This window comes from Myotis davidii, unplaced genomic scaffold (genome assembly GCF_000327345.1).
Source record: "Myotis davidii unplaced genomic scaffold, ASM32734v1 scaffold73, whole genome shotgun sequence".
Taxonomy (NCBI): Eukaryota; Metazoa; Chordata; class Mammalia; order Chiroptera; family Vespertilionidae; genus Myotis; species Myotis davidii.
The window spans coordinates 4,594,508-4,614,534 of record NW_006286675.1 but is presented as its reverse complement, the minus strand read 5'-3'; the positions used below and the strand labels follow the sequence as shown (position 1 = coordinate 4,614,534).

The 20,027-nt window shown below is 44.4% G+C and overlaps 2 protein-coding genes across 2 annotated transcripts in view; one reads left to right on the top strand and one right to left on the bottom strand.

Annotated features, from left to right (window-relative positions):
- SYN2 (synapsin II) overlaps nucleotides 1-19,603 on the bottom strand; it is a gene marked incomplete at its 5' end in the record, with an annotated part of 48,238 nt that extends 28,635 nt beyond the window's left edge. The window contains 4 exons of the mRNA XM_015560344.1: nucleotides 10,218-10,307; nucleotides 15,128-15,284; nucleotides 17,714-17,805; nucleotides 19,526-19,603. Of these exons, the coding sequence (XP_015415830.1) occupies nucleotides 10,218-10,307; nucleotides 15,128-15,284; nucleotides 17,714-17,805; nucleotides 19,526-19,603 (417 nt within the window). The remainder of the gene's footprint in view (nucleotides 1-10,217; nucleotides 10,308-15,127; nucleotides 15,285-17,713; nucleotides 17,806-19,525) is intronic.
- On the top strand, nucleotides 947-8,556 carry TIMP4 (TIMP metallopeptidase inhibitor 4). The gene is made up of 5 exons (XM_006758281.2): nucleotides 947-1,713; nucleotides 2,845-2,942; nucleotides 3,392-3,506; nucleotides 7,084-7,208; nucleotides 7,867-8,556. Exons 1-5 carry the CDS (start codon nucleotides 1,575-1,577, stop codon nucleotides 8,062-8,064), a joined length of 675 nt encoding a protein of 224 aa, XP_006758344.1. The 5' UTR covers nucleotides 947-1,574; the 3' UTR covers nucleotides 8,065-8,556.
- Nucleotides 19,604-20,027: the final 424 nt, after the last annotated feature.

Genomic DNA, 20,027 nt, shown 5'->3' with positions numbered 1-20,027 from the left:
TTCAGTCCACAGGCCAATGCTCTATCCACTGAGCAAAACCGGCTAGGGTGAAAAAAATGCATCTTTGAAAGGGTGAATTTTACTGTATGCAAATTGTACTCTAGTAAACGATAATTACAAAAGGAATATATCTTTGGAATCTAATGTCCCTTTTGTCATGTCCCTTTTAGGCTCCTCCCCTCCCGCTCAAACATCTAGCTTTCCTATACTGAACCTGTCTTTTCTCCACATTTCACAGTCTCTTCATTGCTCACCAACATCCCAAGCTCAACCAACAAACAGTCTAGTATAGTGATGGTGAACCTATGACACACATGTCATCATTTTTTTGGTTGATTTCTTTGTTAAACGGCATTTAAATATATAAAATAAATATCAAAAATATAAGTCTTTGTTTTACTATGGTTGCAAATATGAAAAAAATTCTATATGTGACACGGCACCAGAGTTAAGTTAGGGTTTTTCAAAATGCTGACATGCCGAGCTCAAAAGGTTTGCCGTCATTGGCCTAGTATGTTCTTTCTGCCCAGCTTGGGGTTTGGAAGAGAGCTGACATAAAAAGTCAACATGTTTGTAATTTGAAAGAGATCCTTATGAGGGTAAATTCTCCTTTGAGGTAGCTGTATTTTAACAAATAATGAAAACTTAAAAGAACTACTCTCCAAACCTACCTTTGCCCCCACCTTGTATAAGACATGGTCTCTCCAGTGAGTAGCAACATGAGATAGGAATCAGTAGGCTACTATCTGAAGAGGCTTTGAGGTCCCAGGTTTATGCTAGGTAATGAGATACTCTGTGCTTTGAGCTCACACCAAATGCACTGTCCTCAGCCATCTGCAGTCTGAAGCTCGGGGTATGGGAAAGGGTTTCTAAAGCACTGGCTGCTTTCTCTGACTTCTCTCCCCACCCCCCAGCCGACAGAGCCAAGACACACACATACACACACACACACCCCAACTTTCTCTGTCTCATTCCGTTACTGTTTACTGTTGCTTTGGAGCCTCCTAAATAGGGCATTGAAAACACTTCCTGCAGCTGAAAGAAGCCCTGAGAAGCTTGTCTCATTCCCAGTGTGCAGCTCAGCAAGGGGTTCGTCCTTCTCTGTCACTGTCTTTTGCCTGTTGTAATTCTGTCTGCCTCTCGATGACTCTGCCTGTCTCACTTTCTGTTTGCGCCTCTCCTCACTCTTGTTCTTTCTGCCTGAATCACAGTCCCTTGGTCTTCTGCCTCTTGCATTTGTCTTTGTTGTGCTTTCTTTTTGCCGTTACACCATCCCCTCTCCCAGTGCCTTCCCTCCACTTCTGGGAGACTTAATTGCTCAGGCACAGAAATGGAAGCTAAGGGCTTCTCCTGGCTTCCCTCTTCATTTTATTGAGGCTGCCAGTCAGGAGGGCCGTGGGTCCTGTAGCCGCGGGTGGCTTACAGCCAAAGGCGGGCGGAGCCCACAGGGCGGGATTGGCCCTAGGTCCACCTCATAAAGCCTAGGGCGAGGGGCGCGAGGCGTTCTGAAAGTGCCCTGGAGAGTCTGTTTGATCCGACAGACCCCACAGGCTTAGTTGGGGTTCTGCAGTGTCATGCCCCGGAGCCTCCAGACCGTATCGAGCTGGGCGCTGTTGCTGCGGCTGCTGGCATTGCTGCGGCCGCCAGGGCTGGGCGAGGCGTGCAGCTGCGCCCCCTCGCACCCCCAGCAGCATGTCTGCCACTCCTCGCTTGGTGAGTCCGGAGGCCTGGGAGGTACACAGCTGGGGGTGGTTGTGTGTGATTAGCACGGGGCATTGCTGTAGACCTGTAGTCTGGAGGGAATGGGAGGAGCTCAAATCCTGCACCAGCTGCCTCCGGTTGGGGTTGATGGGCAAGGCCGGCACCATAGCAACCTTGCAGGGGCAGAGCTTGGCTGACTTGTAAGGAAATTAAGACTGTGTAAGGGGCCTCCATAGCGGCCCCCTCACCCCTGCCTACTGTCATTAAACAAGTCACTGGAACTATCCTGTGATTATTCTGAACTACAGGATGGGGGGAGGAGAAAGCCAGCGCCAGGAGGTTGGACTTTCCTTATAAACCTCCCTGTGTCCAAGCCTACATATAACTGAGCCATCATACACTCACACCAATACACATCTTTTACCCTTTCGCTTCCCTCTGCCTGGAAAGCCCTTCCCCCCATCCTTAAATTCCTGGCAAACACCTATTCATTCTTCAAAGTCTCACTCAGGTATCCCCTTTTCTCTGAAGCCTTCCTGACTCCTTGGTGCTACCATGGCATTTTTAACATTTTTGTGCTCCTACTATACTGTGCTATTGTTTGCAAATGTGTTCTCCACCAGACCAAGAGTTCTGCAGGATAGAGGACCCTGTCTTAATCACATCTATGACCTGGTACCTAGTGTTAGGCCAGGCACAGAGGAAGAACTTCATGAATAGTTTTTTATTAATTACCAAATGGCAAAAGATGAGCTACCTCTGTGCAGGGTCAGATCATTTATTAATTCAATAAACATTTGGGCTCAAGATACCAAAACTCTGGGCAGGCTCTGTTTTAGGCCTTGGGCTACATCAATAGATGACCACACTGACCTACCTTCAATGGGCTCCTTCTCCCTCCTCTATCCTGATGCCCACCCCCAGTCTCTGGTCTATGAGCTAGACTCAAAACTAGCAAGTGAAGTGTAGAGACTGTAGGACCTAATAGCCCTGCCTGCACAGGAGTTTCCAGGTCCCCACTCTCTCATATCCTCCTCCTCACAATCCAGAATTCTCCTACAAATTCTCCAGGGGCCCCAGGCCATCCAGACCCAAATTACCCCCACAGGTTGTTGAAGGTTCCCTCTTTTGCTTCCTATGCAGTGATCCGGGCCAAGATCTCCAGTGAGAAGGTAATTCCTGCCAGTGCAGATCCTGCTGACACTCAAAAAATGATCCGGTATGAAATCAAACAGATAAAGGTACATGGGGACAGTATAGCACTTTTACCTTCTGGGCTTTTGGGAGGGTTAGGGTGTGTGTTTTGGGAAGGGTGGCGCTTATAGGTCAGGCAATCTGGCTCAGTGATCCTGGGTGTTGATGCTAAAGTGGAAGTGGATGACATTTTAGGAATAGGGCCCACAGAATCTGAATGACAGTGCAGGACAGACCCTCAATGTCCCTCTAGTCCTATAGCTGCCTGTGCATGGGGCTTCTGGAGGTACCTCCCCTCTCACTGGAATAAACCAAGGTTTTTTAAAAAATAGAAATGACCCAGTTAGGCCATCTGTGTGCATCAAATCCTGAACTAGACATTTGCTTAATTTCTTTAGACTGAGAAATTTTTTTAGAATGAGAAATTTTCCCTCTTAAAATATAAAGTTCACTCATTGACCTAATATAATACTGCTTTTTTGTAATTGTCTTTCAGATGTTTAAAGGATTTGAGAAAGTCAAGGATATTCAGTATATCTATACACCTTTTGATTCCTCCCTCTGTGGTGTGAAACTAGAAGCAAACAGCCAGAAGCAGTATCTCTTGACTGGTAAGTTAAAGAGCAGCAAATGGCCCCAGTAGTCTCTGTCCTAAGGAAGGCAGCCAAGGAGGAGCCAGGGCTGCCCTTGTGCAGCAAGCTGAGCAGGTAACACATTCTTGGGTATAAAACAGAGCTGTGTTCCTTACTAAGAGGCAACCTCTGAATCAGGAGGGGCCTTGGTTACCTCCCTTTCAATGCAAGAATACTCATTACAGTGACCTTGGCCACTGTTTCACTATTTTAGAAACAGGTTGCTCTCACAGCCTAGGGTAGCTGGTTCCATTTTCTAACAGTTATAATTGGCGTAAGATTTTTGGTATCTTGAGCCCAAGTCTGCCCCTCTGAAACTGCTCTTTGTGGATTCAGCTCTGCCCTCTGCTCTATGATGATGCATCAGAGGCCTGAGGACAATAGATGCAAGCACTCTAACTTCAGGTCTGCTGGCCATCTTCTCCAATGGGATATTGTCCCTGTCCCTTTCCTGTCATAGTACAGGACAATGAGCTGGACACAACGCTACAGGAAAGGTCTTAATTTCACATAGTAAAGGAAAATTGTGTGTGCGATCCCCTCTCCCTCAACACACACATTATAGTTACTGTAGCCTCTCATGGCATTAGCTTAGACAGCCACACTGGATCACACTCCTGACTCATAGTGAGTCTGTGTGGCTAACTCACACTCCAGGCCCTATTAGGGGGTATAGTAAAGCACAAACTCTAATAGGAGCCTTGAGTCTAACATGGTTCTGTTTCCACGAACTTGGGCCCAGGTATAACTACTTGCAATTATAGAAGGTATTCAGCTGGACTGTGCCCCTCCACCTTTGCACAGGATAGTCCCAATGTTCAGAAGTCTTTTCCCCAACTTGTCTGGCAGGTAAACTCCATGCTAAATTGGTTGGGATAGAACATTAAAGAACCACATAAAACTATGACTCTATAAGTGAGTGAATGCTATACTATAGTATTTTGTAGTTCAGGAAGAAGGTATTTATGTGCTTATAAACAGTTAGGGAAGCTTCATTGTGTACGTGAGATCTAAATTAGCCCTGAAGGATGAAAAATTCTTAGAAAGGCAAGGAAAAGAAAAACACAGCAGATAAGGAGAAATTCCACTATCTGTCCACCCACTCAGCAATGAATGACCACCTAGTTGCTGCCAGGCCTTGGACAGGAGAGTGAAGACTCAGTCACAAGTCATAGTCCTCAAAGAGCTCATAGTCCAAACTTGACTCTTGAGAACTCATAAGCATTGAAGGACACACTGGTCGGGGCTCCCCAGCTCTAAGAATGTGGAATTGTGCTGATCTGGGAGCCTCTGGATGAGAGAGGCAGAGGCAGAGCATGCCACTGAGCCCTCCACATCCCAGGACTAGCAGATGAGGCCATTCCTTCCTTCCTAAGTACCTACCTTCTGTGTGCTTCGCCCACTGCTAGGCACTGTGGTGCATCAGTCAAAGCAGGAGGCATGCTTTCTGCCCTCAAGGAGGTCAAATCTAACCAAGGATGAAAATAAATGACAAAACACAGGTCTAGTGAAAAGTCATCAGTGATGTCCATGCTCTTCAAGAGAAGTCACAAACTCTTGACAAACTCTTCCTTTGTCACAAACTCTGTGATCCAGTGTGGCTGTCTAAGCTAATGCCATGACAGGCTACAGTAACTATAATGTGTGTGTTGAGGGAGAGGGGATCCCACACACAATTTTCCTTTACTATGTGAAATTAAGACCTTTCCTGTAGCGTTGTGTCCAGCTCATTGTCCTGTACTATGAAAGTCCTTTGTGATCATAACACTGCTGACCTCCCCAGTTTTGTCTCCTGCCACTTATCACTGAGTTTCCAGCCCCTCATTTTCCCCAGAGCCAAACTAAACTACTTGCAGTTATAGAAGGTATTCTGCTGGGCTGTGCCCCTCCACCTTGTACAGGAAGTCCCAATGTCCAGAAGTCTTTCCCCCAACTTGTCTGGCAGGTAAACTACTAACCATCCTTTCAAAGCTCAACAGAAGCATCATCTTCTCTTAGACAGCTTCCTTGCCCCCTGCCCCTTCCACAGACAGAGATAATTGTGATTTCCTTTGTTCTTATACTGCATCTTTTATATAAACACTAGAGGCCCGGTGCACGAAATTTGTACACTGGAAGAGGGTGTCTCAGCCCAGCCTGCCCCCCTCCAGTGCACGAATTTTGTGTACCGGGCCTCTAGTGTTTATATAAAAGATTTGGGACCCCTTGGGGGATGTCTGACTGCCTGTGGGATTGGGCCTAAACCAGCAGTCAAACATTCCTCTCACAATCCGAGACTGCTGGCTCCTAACCGCTTGCTTGCCTGCCTGCCTGATTGCCACTAACCACTTCTACCTGCCAGCCTGATCGCCCCCTAACAGCTCCCCTACTGGCCTGATTGATGCCTAACTGCTTCCTTGCTGGCGCGATCGCCCCCAATTGCCCTCCCCTGCCAGCCCGATAGCCCCCAACTGCCCTCCCCTGCCGGCCCTATGGCCACCAACTACCCTCCCCTGCTGGCCCAATTGCCCCCAACTGCCCTCCCCTGCCAGCCTGGTCACCCCCAACTACCCTTCCTTGCAGGCCTGTTCACCCCCAACTTCCCTCCCCTGCTGGCCTGATTGCTCACTACTGCCCTCCCCTGCCGGCAATCTTGTGGTGGCCATCTTGTGATGACATGGGGGTGGCTATCTTGTGATGACGTGAGAGTGTTGCACAAGGGCGCAAGGACCACCTAGGCTTTTATTAGTATAGATAACAGTGTAATTTTTGCCTATTTATCTGTCTGACCTACTTGTTTTTAAGCTCCTTGAGATCAAAGATCCTACCATATTTATTTCTGCATTCATGATACCAGGTCTAGTAGTTGCTCAGTAAGTAAATGAATGACTAAAGTTCTAAGAGATGTGAGCTAGCATGGTCAGGGATGGCTTTGAGGATGAGGTGGTACTGAAAAGGGTCTTTGGATGATAGGAAACCATTTGATAAGTAAAGAAGGGGCACGTTCCCATAGAGAAGGAGAAAGACATACCAATATAGGTATCAATGGAGCAGAAGACTGGCCTATGTAGATATTGGGAAGGGTTAGAAAGGGGAAGGGCCCTGTTATTTATTGAGCATCTTCTATGGGCCTACTACTGTGCCAGAAGCTTTACCAAATATTCTATCATTTAATCCTGACAATAACCGTATCATTCTCATCTTCCAATTGAGAAGTTACATGACTTTCTTAAGGTCACACATCTAGTAAATGACAGAAAAGAAAGGGGTTTCACCAAGAATCTCCCTTTATAGCCCATGTTTTCTCTGCATCACACTAAAGGAAAAGGCCTTTATCCCACAACTTTCCTTTGTACAAACATAATCTCTGATATAAAGATTATAGAGATTTTTTTTGGTCCCTTAATTGAGTCTTATGTCACCACTGCCACCAAAAAATAACAACAAAAAACCAAAAAACAACAACAACAAAAAACACATTAAAGAGGCTGCAATTCTCGGCTCTTCAAGGATCCAGGCTTTTGGAGTTTCACAAACATATTCCTCATGCTGGGCTCTCCTCTATCTCCCTTTGTAGGTCAGGTCCTCAATGATGGAAAAGTCTTCATCCATCTGTGCAACTACATTGAGCCCTGGGAGAATCTATCCTTTTTGCAAAAAGAAAGTCTGAATCACCACTACCATCTGAACTGTGGCTGCCAAGTAAGAGGATGTCCATTTCTAAGGTCTCTGGTGGGGGGTTTGGGGGGGGGGGGTCTTGAGCCTTTCAGCCTCACCTTTAATGGCACCTGCTGATGGTACTTCTTCCTTCATGCATGCATCTATTCATTTACTATAGTATACTTGAGATCTGCCATGGATCAGGTACTGTATAAAGTTAGAGATGGGAAAGCAAGATGATCCATACTCCCTGATCTCAAAGTACTTAACATTTTGGCAAGGAAGGTGGCATCATATAAGGCAAACTGAAATAGTATAGCTACCATTTTAACAGAAATTATTCTTTATCAGGCCTTCTAATGGTCAATTTATTTTAAATATTTTAATGTAGTCTTTATAACAAATGCATAAATAATTAAGATTTCCATTTTAAAGAAATGAATGCTCTAGAAAGTAATTTGCTCAAGGTCAGTGGTAGAGTAAGGACCCTCAGGTTTGTCTGACTCCAGAAATGCCATTAGAGAGGCAAAACTATGTGGGAAACAAAGGGGAAGGAAAACTTGGGGAATTTTAGAGACTACGAAGGACTTCATAAGGCAAGGGCATTTGAGCTAGGTTGTAAGGATGTATATGAATCTGAAAAAAAATTGTAAAAAAATGACACCCTACTCACTTTGATGTTGTGTTGTTATGACTCTAGGTCACCACCTGCTATACAGTGCCCTGCACCATCTCAGCCCCCAACGAGTGCCTCTGGACAGACTGGCTGTTGGAACGGAAACTCTATGGGTACCAGGCCCGGCATTATGTCTGCATGAAGCATGTTGATGGCACCTGCAGCTGGTACCAGGGACGCCTGCCCCTCAGGAAGGAGTTTGTTGACATAATCCAGCCCTAGTAAAGAACAATGACCACCACATTCCTTCAGGAGTTCTGAAGACCAAGCCAGTTCTTCCTCTCTACAGAGCTCTGGCGATCACCACTTGCCTCATTGCTGCCAGCCAAGGGGAAGTACCAAGTGGACAGTCTGGCTAGTGTTAGAGCAGGGCTAGGGTATGTTACAGCTTGTGTCTGAAACGCCAGCCCACACATGTCAAAGGCTAGGGAAAGTATCCTGCCCTCAGCCCTTCTCTCCTGCCTCCCAAACTTTTTATTCTAGCCAATACCTGTTACTGAAAGTTTTGATTCTGGATTAGAATCAAAATAGTTCTGGCCAGAACTATTCCCTTTTCTCTCTAGGAAAATGTATTTTCTCTTACCTTAATTGAACTAATAGTGAAGAAATGGTGAATGCTATTCATATGAGATAGTGTAGCTATCTGATGTACAACACTGGAAGACAGGTTGACAGTATCATAAATAGGCTGATTTGGAAGAATGAAAAGACCAACATAGTATGGCTGTGTATCCTCTACTCCAATCTCAGCTCATCTTGATCCTCTCTTAAACTTTCATTGGTTTGGGGAAGTGACTTGCAAGGGCATAGAATCACTCAGTGTGAGACCTACAATAGCCTAACCTCCCACTACACGCTGTAATCTCCTCTGTCCCATTCCTGGCAGAGGGTCTGGTCCCCTAGCACACCTCTTTGGATAAGAATAGACTTAGGTATTATCTCTGCAGGTTAACTATCATTAATACCTTCACTTGATGTCCATAAGTCTTCTTTTATGTTTCTTTTAGAAAGTCCTTCTCTACTAGATTACTAATGTCTTCATTCCTACTTCAAAACTTTTTTTTAAGCCAGAAAACCCTAGAGTTGAAATTCTCCTTTAGATTTTGACACCTCAGAGAGATCTCAGGAGGTCTTCTCTGGAGGGCAAATTTCAGGATAGAGTACAAAAGAGAAATAACACAGGGGCTCTTGGGGGGAAAGGATGGTAGATAGACAATATACTTTGCAATTTTTTAAAAAAATTTTTTGTGGTTAGCCCGGCTAAATATTGCAGCAAAAAAATCCAGGTTTGGTCCCCATCCTTCCTTCAACTCAGTCCCCTTACCACTGTGTATTGGACTCCCTGAGAACTCCAAGCATAGATCTCTTAAGCCCTGATGTTGGTCTCAAGGATTTATTAAGGACAAGAGCTTAAAGTTCCAGAGCCTCTCCCTGGGAAGCTCTACCTCTAAGGAGGTAGTTCTATTCAAGGCTCAAGGTTGTTGTTATTTGTTTTCTATATGTTGTTTGATGAGAAGCAAGGCCATGCACAAAATTCCAGAAGAAGGCTCTTGATTCACAGAAATGGTACAAATGTAGTTCCTTTTTGAGAAGGGAGTAAGAGGGTAACAAACATAATGTCTGTCCCAGAGTACAAGTGGGATGCTATGGCAGAGAGTCTCCATTGGTGAGTTAAGCATGATCACCAACTGACCATGCAGGCCTGGGGCAGAGGGTGTGGAGATAGAGGGGGAAGAAGAGGAAGTGAGCTCCAGGTCTCCATGGAGGAAAAACCAATCAAGGATGCCATCTCTCTGCCCCTTCTGATATCCTAGGATGGCCTCAGAGAAGGCATAATGTTAACCCAGTCTTCTCACAATCTTGACAAAGCCAAGGGAATAAAAGGCCTTGGTAATAATAGCAGGAATAACACCTGACATCTGAGGGATGCTTCACATTTTCCCAGAAGGCTATTACTTAAATTTTGTGCCAAATTTGAGATCCTGGTTAGGAATAATTATGCCCATTTGACTTTCTAGTTGGGAAAGTGACACAAAGTGAATTAGTGCACTAGTACATTTAACTAGTCCAATGACATGTGGCAGGGCCAGGGCTAGAATCCAAAGAGTGGGATCTTTTGATTACTGGTCCATAGGTTTGTTATTTTCTCAGCTTGATAAAATGCCTTGTTTCTGCTCTTCCCGATTCTGTCTCCAGATACTGGAGACAAGGGACTATAAGCTAAAATACAGCCACTCTGGCCTCACAAAGCACGTCTGCAGTTCAGCTCCAACTGGGGTTAAGATATGAAAACCCTCTTCAGAGCCCCACAGTTACAATGTGAATAAGTTCAGAGTGGAAATAACAGAGACTAAAGTCCCCACCTGATCACCTACCATCTCTTTGTGGTTGGGGTAGTATGTCTGCTCAATTAGTGGGAACTTTTCTCCTCCCAATGTCTTGTAGATGGCCACCAGCTGGGCAAACTGTAAAAGAGAAACAAATGTTTCAGCTTATCTAGACAACTTATAGAACAGACAAAACAGCAATCTATCAAAAAATATTTATTGAGCACTTGCTCTGTTGAGGAATTTGTGCTCTGAGGATATAAAAGAGGTGTACAATTCCTATTCTCAAGGAACATATTCTTTAACTGAGAAAATGAGAGAGTGAGCTTACATTCATTCAGTACCTACTCAATTTTAATATTTCATTGAAGCCTCATATTAAAGTGAGGAACTGGGTACTTTATCATCTTCATTTTACATATAACACTCAGAGAGGGTATAAAAGTTGCCTAAAGTCACAGAGCTGCAAAGAGGTGAAGCTGAGATTGAAATTTGTTTCTCTAATTCTAAACTCTGCATCTCTCGAAATGGCAAGTGATGAAGCTGGATAGGTAACATGGGCCAAGTCTTGGAAGTTTAAATGCCAGGCAAAGAAACAGTATCTTTTCCCTATAGGTAGTATGAAGTAATCAGAGCTTGAGCAGGGGGGTAATGAATGAAACTATGAAGCTGTTCTTCAGGAAGATTTTGATGGTCCTGGTATATAGGATAGACAGACTCAGTCTTTGTGGAACTTACTACTCATCTAAGAACTAAACTCAACTAGCCCCTTCATCTATGAGAAACCAGAACAGCTCCATGAGGAAGAGGTGAAGTATGCATACTTACAGTGTCAGGGTTGAAAGGCCTTTGGCAAATATCTAGCATCCTCTGCTCCCCTCCCCCACAATTTTATAAGTGAAGAAGCTGAGACCCAGTCAAATCATTTCCCCAAGGTCACATGGTTGAGCCAGATTCATAGTTAGATCCCTTTATTTTCAATTCATAACTCTTTCTATTCCTCCAAGTAGCTGCCTTTCTTTCAGTCTCTGCAGAAACCATGCTCTTCACACAGGAAACACAGGTTACTTCCCTACTCAATACATTCACACACACCCCACAGACCTATCCCCAGTACATTGGCAGCAGGGGTAATCCAGCATCCTTCCTCTAGTGCTACTGGGTTACTTCACAGTCTAAGCCCCAGTTTCTGGAACTGCGAGAAGGAAAAGTTGCCAGATCAAACCTGCCTTCTATTTATCAGAGAAAGGGAAGCTAGAACATTTTTCAAAGCTTAGATCCTGTTCTCTATAAGGGATGTTGGCACATGCGCCTGGAGAGAAAGAGGCTGAAGTAATAAAAGCTCAGAACTGGGTTATTAGAAAACTGGAGTCTTCTGATTCTTGTTCTGCCTCTAACTTGCTAGGTGTCCTTTGGCAAATGATTTCTCCTCTCCAGGCCTCATTTTCTTTATATACAAAATGAGAGAAATGAACTTGATCAGTTCCTCAAACTTTTTACCACAAATAACATCTTTTATTATATTTCCTCACAAACTCCATCATCAAACTGCAGTTTAAGTGATCATCTCTTGTGGTCCTTTTGTGGGAAAAGAGAATTTTGTTATTGTTTTTGAAATGCTGGAAAATGTTGACATTTCTGAATCACTTCCTTAGTGATTGGTTGGTGACTCTAGATCTCTAAACATCCACCAGGACTGAAAGCATGATTCACAGACGTGCAAGCCCCTAGGAGGTTATTACTGAAAGAGACTTTAGAGCGCTCTGGACTAAACATCTCATTTTACAGGTGACGAGACCGAACCTAGAGAAGCAAAGGAAAGCCTTGGCTCCCAGACCATGCCTGGAATCGAGGCTGCCAGGTCTCTTCTTTCCCACTGCATTCTTCATTGCACCTTGGTGCTCTCACCACTCTATGGTTCTTCAACTGGCTTTGACTATACAGACCAATGCTTCATACCTTTCCTGCCCTCTCTGATTCTCTCCACCACCTGATCTGATCTTTAAGTCTCAATTTGGCTAGACTCCTGCTCTGCATCAGCTCCCAAGGCCCTTCAGCATCCCCAGCCAGCTCTGCTTAACAACCTCTGTCCTGCTGCAGCCCACGCCCTGGCAAAGCACAAAGGCATGTGGGTCCCTATCTTCCCAACATGTGGGAGAGTTACACAGGCACCACACTGATGCCAGAAAGCCCCACGGCACACTCCCAGAGTCCTGGGACAGCCAAGACTAAAATGGTAGCCAGTTCCCAGGCATTAGTTGGGTCGCTGGTAGCTCACCCTACCCTTCTCAACCTTACCTCCAGTAGTCCTGTCCTCAAGATACTGGGCTTGGCATCTAACCCCTGCCTTCTTGGAACCTTAGTTTAAGTCACAAGCACACAGTCACCAATTAAACAAACGTAATATTCGATAAGGGTTATTTCCTCTATCTACAGACAAAAGAATGGATTTGGGACCTGGGGGTGATTTTGGCAACAAATAGGAAGATAATGTTCATTGAAACCGCTTAACCAATGAATCAGGAAACACTATCTGGAAGAAATGGGACTTCAAGATCAGTCTGAATTCAATAATTTGCCCTCATCCCTCCTGGAAATAAAACACTTAATTCAACCCTAGTGCATCTGTCTCTAAAAAACCTAAAAAGTGTGACAGGAATTTCAGATAAATGTGTAGTAATATGGTATGGAGATGTTCTTGCTTTCTGTGGAATGCTCCTTTCATTCATAAGTCCACTTCTATTTCCAAAATCCAAGTGTGCCTGCCCTGACCAATTTATGAGATAGCAGATGTGCTCAGAAATGCAGTGATGTAAGGTAGACGTTTTCCAACCAACTAAGGCCTCACACCAAGGATACCCACAATAAAGAAATTTAAGAAAATATGAACCAAAGCCACATCTCAGGGGGACCCCTCCCCTCACAGGCACCAAATTTGTCCATTCCCATTAACAGGCAGAGGACAATATATAAAATGCCATTAGTATGGTAGCTGCTGAGTAAAAATGAAGGGAGAACTTGGTGTCTAGCCAGGAAGCCCTGCTGTTCTCACGCAATGCCAAAAGCAATGTGCTGGGATTGTGAATGGGTAAGAATGTGAACCCTCACCAGATCCTGATCCCTGGAGGGGCAAAGCCCTAGGCACAGGCTCTCTGATTCTCCCCTCCCTGGCCCCTGGCACAGTTTTGAAACATAAAGCAGGGAACCAGCTTTTATAAGATACCCCAAATAGTAGGAGATTGTAACAACCCAGGCTAGCAAACTGGTGGCAGGTACTACTATTATTGCTAGTTGACAAAACAAAAACAAAAACAACAAAAAAACTATAGCATAGAGAGATGTTTAGTCAGAAGGCTGATTAGTGAAATCACCCAGAAAAAGCTGATAATAGCAGACTCACCCTGTGTGACTACGAGGGAGCCAAATTCTAATAGGTATTGAAGGGATGGGGGAAGGACTAGGGCATACTAGTGTAGTAAGGAAGGACACATGACTAAGTAGAAAGGGGAGGACCTCAGAAAAGAAGTTTGGTGAAAGCCTCATATGTGCTCTTCTGCAAATAGCAACACACTCAAAGCACAAAACTCTTTTAGCCTGTTCCCATAATACTAGGATTCCAGATGCCACCGGCCACACAGAGGGAAAGGCTGAACAAGTAGAGGTTGGGAACCCAACCTCCCTCCTCAACCACAATAGCTCCCAGATCTTTTGACTCCTCATTCATTGCTTTTTCTCTTATACTGTCAGATCTTGCTGGCTTCCAAGGGAACAGGAAAACTGTGAGTTCAGGTGTGAAAAAAAAAAAAAAGATCAAGAGCAGAGGCAATGGATCTATTTGGTTAAAACATCCCCTCCAGTTCCCTGAGTGGTGGAGAGGCTTGGGGTTCAGGAACTTCACAATCAGCCACCAGTGCCTTGACTCTCGGCAGGCTAGTGTGTGAAAACTGAAATTTGATTTTTGAAAAACAATAAGAATGTGATTAGGGGCAGGTATTTCCTTCTGAGAGGCCCAGCCTGGAGTAGCAGAGTTATAGGAGCTGGGTTGCCCCAGCTATCAGAGGGGAGGCCAGAGCATCCCAGTAGCCATCAGAGGTCACTCTCCCTCCTACCCTCACTCTTCCTCTCTGCTCAGAAATTTCCACTGCCTCCCAGATTTCCAGACTGGCCAAAGAAGAGAACACATGAGGCGTCTTCCTCACATGCTAACTTAATTTATGTGTATGGTAGTGCAATCTAGAGAAATCCTGGCTCTATAACTTTGGTAAGTAACTTAATCTTCTCTGGGTCTCATTTCTCTATAAAAAGTGATAATAATGATAATAATATCTTCCTTGTAAGGTTATTGTGAGGATTAAATAAAATTAAAATAGGAAAATCTCAGAATTTGGCACCATATAGTAAGTGGTTTTACACTCCTTACTTTCCTTTTTTAATTTTCATATATCTACATGAAGGGCAGAGATTTGATTATCTCTAAGGGCACTTACATCTCATATAAGTGTCTGATTCATATATTGATAGATAAATCTGATTTTGAGGTTGTTAAAACACTTGGTAAGACTGTCACTAACACCCCTTTGAGATGGACCATCCTCTTGATCCCCATTGGCCTCAGACCTTTCCAATGGTTAGACCATTCAAAGGCAGAAACAGTTATTTTTATCGTTGTATCCTATGGCTGAAGGCAGAGTTTACAGACTTGTAAGGGCTTCTGCACAGAATCTTGGTGTGACTTTGTTGTAAGGCCAAAGGTCCACATGCAGCTAAGGTGCCCCAGCCCATGATGATAATGTTTTCTTGTGAGAGCCTATTCTTCCCATGTTCCAGCTGAAGCTCTTCACATATCCTTTCAACTGGTAAGTACTGCATCTTGTTTACCAGTGGTCCCTCCTGGGGGACTGGGAGATATAGGACCTGGATCCTACCCTTTTACTTAGAGGGAAGGGAATCTCACTTACCACCCATGGCTTGTCACAGAAGTTGTAAATGGATTCAAGTGAGTTGATGCTGGGGAGGCCTGCATACTGCATGCCGATGATCAGGTGGCGGAAGTCCTCATTCTCCGCCATGCCAAATGCATGCTGCCGGATGAGCACAAAATCTGGCCGGAAGGACCTGGTAAAAATGTAGAGGCAAGTTTGCCATTAACCAGCACCTCAGGTTGTACATCACCTTGTCTCCCATTTCCAAAGCCCAAGACAGAGAAGGGGTTTTAGGGGCCACCTGGTCCAAGTCCTTTATTTTATTATTATTATTCTTTATGGACTAAAAATGAGGTATTATGGCATATCTCAAGGAGAAACATATTCCTTTTGTTGTTGTTAATCCTCGCCCAAGGATTTTTTTTCCCATTGATTTTTAGAGAGTGTGGAAAGGAGGGGGAGAGACACAGAGAGAGAAACATCAATGTGAGAGAGACACATTGAATGGTTGCCTCCCACACGCGCCCAACCAGGGCCAGTGACGAGGCCTGCAACCAAAGTATGTGCTCTTGACTGGAATCGAACCCATGACCCTTCAGTCCGCAGGCCAACCCTTTAAACACTAAATCAAACCGGCTAGGGCTGAGAAACATATTTCTAAAATTCCCTTATTCTTCTCAGTTAAGCACTGCCTTTTTATAAGGTACAAATGCCCTCAGGAGGGAAGAAACACTTTTAGATCCTCACACCTTAAACGAACAAGAATTTTCCCTATCACTATGGGCTAGTATAAAAGTTGAAGCTCCTTGTGGCTCCAGAATTGGTGTTCCAAGGGGGTCCCAGCAGACACTGTCCTGTTTTGAGTCAATAAAACTGCTCCTTAAAATAGGCAATGCCCTCATCAGGCCCCCAGGAGAGCAAGGGTCCAAGCTGGCTAAAACCAGATGCCAGACTTCCCAATGTTATTCTTCTAAAGCGGACACTAGGGAGAGGTACAAATATTTTTTGCAGAACTGAGGTTGAGCAACAGCTACAGGAAACACTGAGAGTACAGAATGTTCCCATGCATGGGAAGGCTCCCTGCATTTCACCTCTAGCCAGAAAAGCTCTTAACCACAGCTGCTCTACAGGACTAGGGCCCCTATGTTCATGCCCTTACTCCTGAGGAACCTCATCTTCTCAGAAATTTAATTCCGTGGCAGCTTTCACCCTCAAGGCTCTAGGACTCAGCAATTTCACACCATATGCAATGATCTACCTGGTTCTCTGTCCAGGCACCTATCCAACCTCCCCCTACAACTACAGCCCACCCAGGCGCAAAGATCAATCTTTTAAAGTGGAGATGGAAGGAGCCCTCCTCCGTCACTCAGGAGACTTAGCATCAAGTGCTGGAGCTGCTCTGACCTCCTAGTGCCCCAATTCTGGGAAACTGGCTTCAGCTGTACCTAAGATCAAATCTTAAACCCCAGTTATAGGAATTGAGCTCTAGATTTGTGGCCAGCTCTTGAGATCCTATACTGGTACCTGGAAGGGCCTGCCTTATTCTTGCCAGATCCCTCCCGGCACCTGTAACTACCTGCTTGTGTGCATGCACCCTTATGACTCACTCTACCTGTAGCTTGAGAAACCCATTATTATCTCTCTTGTAGGATCTCCCCAATCTCACTCCCGTATGGACAGACGTCTATCTCTTTTTCTGTCCTCCTTAGTCTCCAGGATGAATGAACTCAGGATGGACAAGCTCACATTTCCTGTTGTTAGGTTCCAGACCCGAGTTTTGCCTGTCCTGTCGCTGACCCAGTTCCTATTGGACACTGGAGGCATCAGTGTCAGGGCACTGCAGATTGGTATAGGGAAGACTCTTCCTGGAGCAAGACTCACACATCTGAAAACCGGAAGCCACATCAAGCCCTGGGTAAGAATAATACTGTTGAAATCATTTTCCCAATCTGGAATTCTCATCACTTCCCTCACAGAAATGTTGTATTATGTTTGATCACATCTGTAAGTGCCCATTGCACTATCTGGCATGTAAGTGCTCTGTAATTGATATTTTTCTTCCACCCATAATGTCCCTTCTGACTCTAGGTTTTCCTATTAGAGTTATGAGTTCCCAGGGATGAGGAATATAGAAATAACACAGGACTTGGAGTTAAGAGAATGCACATAGAACACAGAGCTCTGCTAACAACTCACTGAGTCAATCTAAGCAAATCAATGTAAAATAAGAGGCTGAACTAGATCAGAGGTTTTCAAACTTTATTTTTAAGCAATAGAGTCCTGATTTCCAGGGAAAATATATGCAGAGATAAAAGCACATGGCTGTACTGGTTGAAGTGGGGCTGGAGTCCTGGAATCCCTCTAACAGGAATCCAGTTCCCTCTAAGTAAGCTCTTAGTCCATGAAGCTTTCTCTACCATTGGACTAAGAGCTCCCTGAGGCAGGAGCTGGTTTCCTCTGACTTCCTGTACCACTTCTGCATAGCACACATCATTAAGTTCTACACACTATATATAGTAATATTATCCCACTCCAACACTTGATTTTGAAACTGCCTCTGCAAGCCAGAGAAGGTAATTCTGGAGACAGTGACAGTAACCCCGAGAAGAGAAAGGACCTTACCGGACAACCTTTGTGCCATTCCGGAGTACCTGCATATCCACAGCACAGGTCCCATCTGCATGGGCCACCAGGTTGAGCTCTGAAAATTCTGCCTGGAAAATAACAGTAGGGATTAAGAAGGTTATGTGTTTTTTACTATGGTAAAAAGTAAATAATAATAACAGTAGAGGAATAAGTCCACAGTCCTAACTCTGCCAAATCTCCCACATAGCAGCAGCAATAACATCCTCACCACCAAACATTTACAATTTTCAAAGCACTTTCACAAACTGATCTCATTTAACTCATAGCAACTCTATGAGGCAGGAGGAACAGAGATAAAGAGCAGTTAAGTAACTTTCCTAGACAAAAACAAAACAAAAAACTTACTGTTGGCAGGGAAGAAGCAAAACTCAGGTCTTCAGACTCCCAGCATCCTTTGTGCTGCCTCTCTGAGAGAAGGAATGTGAACCAGGGCAAATGTGCCCTTTATCAGTTTCAACATAAAAGCACTAAGTTTTAGATTAGGCAACTGGGTTTTAGTTCTGCTCTACTCCCAACTAGCTGTGTACGACATTAGGCAAATTACTTATACTCTCTGGAGGAAAAGTTCCTCCCATGTGTAAAATGGAAAAAATTTTGTCCTAGCTGGGTGGCTCAGTTGGTTGGAGCATCATCCTATACACCAAAGGGTTGCAGGTTCAATTCCTGGTCAGGGCACATACCTAGGTTGCCGATTCAATCCCCACTTGTTAAGTGTATGGGAGGCAACTGATCAATTCTCTCTCTCGCTCTCTTCCTTCCCCTCTCTCTAAAAATCAATGAAAACATATCCTTGGGTAAGAATTTAAAAAAAGGAAAATTTTGATCAACCCTGTCTATATAACAACTTATTTTAAGAACTGAATGCAATGCAATAATGGATAGGAAAGTACTCTGTAAACCCCAGCACACTGTGTAAGGAATAATGAGTAACTTCTATTATTACATAGAAAATACATAAATTGCTTAAATTGCATATCCCCCACCTCTCTACCCAAATGGATCTAATTTCTATTTATCATGAAGCAAAGAATAGAGAAAGATAGAAAATGAGCCTTTCAGGACTTTACTGCATTAAAACAAGGAGGTGTTCTTTTCTAAGTTCTCTCTGAATTATAGCCTTAAGCCCAGAGTAGTCACCAGTGGAGGCCACACACCTGAATGCCAAACATATGCCTACCCAGGAATACCATGCCACCAATCACATGGAGCTGTGGCCAGTGATTTGGAAAGACATTCCTCTAAGGTTTTCCTCAGCCTGAGAACCCTGCACTACATGAAGGCCCTAAGAGCCACACTATTTGCCTCTCTATGGACACCAGAACCATGGTAAAAAGTCAGAGAAATTGAAAAATACAGCCTTCAGGACTATGTCTCATTAAAAGAAAAGCCCTGCGCCCTAACCGGTTTGGCTCAGTGGATAGAACGTCGGCCTGTGGACTCAAGGGTCCCAGGTTCGATTCCGGTTAAGGGCATGTACCTTGGCTGCGGGCACATCCCCATTAGGGGACACACAGGAGGCAGCTGATCGGTGTTTCTTGCTCATCAATGTTTCTGGCTCTCTATCCCTCTCCCTTCCTCTCTATAAAAAAAAAATCAATAAAATATATTTTTTTAAAAAAGAAAGAAAAAGAAAAAGAAAAGCCCTGGGGAAAGGGTGGGGTTCAAGAGATAGCCTGAAATCCAGTGAGGGATGCTGTCTTCCACTCAGCAGGACTAGATGGTTCACTTTGGAATGCCAAGAGGGATTGATGATGACACAGATGCAGCTCTAAGCTTCAGGCTGATTACCTGTTCCACTTTGATATCATAATCTCCAAGGACTTTTTTGCCCCGAAAGCACTTGGCCCTGGAAAAATAAAAAAAAAACCACACAAATTAGTTTTGTATAAGTGTTTGAGGTCAAAAATTCATTATCCCAAAGAGAGCCTACAGCAGACAGAACTCCAGAATGACAGACAGTCGAGAGACGTGGGTTAGGGTTAGAGCCTAACTTCGCAATTGGATCACCATAATTGAGAGCCTCAAGCAAACCATTTCCCCTCCTTTACATGTTCAACTTATCCACCTATAAAATAAATCAAAGCACTTTTCACTCTCAGGTTTTGTAATCCTATATAATAAAAGGCTAATATGCAAACTATCCCCATGGGCAAGAGTTCAACCAACCAGGAGTTAGACATGCGCTGACCACCAGGGGGCAGCCAGAACATGGCAGGTGTCGGCAACACGGCGCTGGCAGTGGCATCAGTGGAGTCACTGCCAACCCCAATAGGCCCCAATGAGAGCGGGA

Bases quoted from the DNA above. Each gene is read 5' to 3' on its own strand.
- TIMP4 (XM_006758281.2), top strand. From the start codon at position 1,575: ATGCCCCGGAGCCTCCAGACCGTATCGAGCTGGGCGCTGTTGCTGCGG. The intron at 1,714-2,844 runs GTGAGTCCGGAG...CTTCCTATGCAG, and splicing joins TGTCTGCCACTCCTCGCTTG to TGATCCGGGCCAAGATCTCC. The intron at 7,209-7,866 runs GTAAGAGGATGT...TTATGACTCTAG, and splicing joins ATCTGAACTGTGGCTGCCAA to GTCACCACCTGCTATACAGT.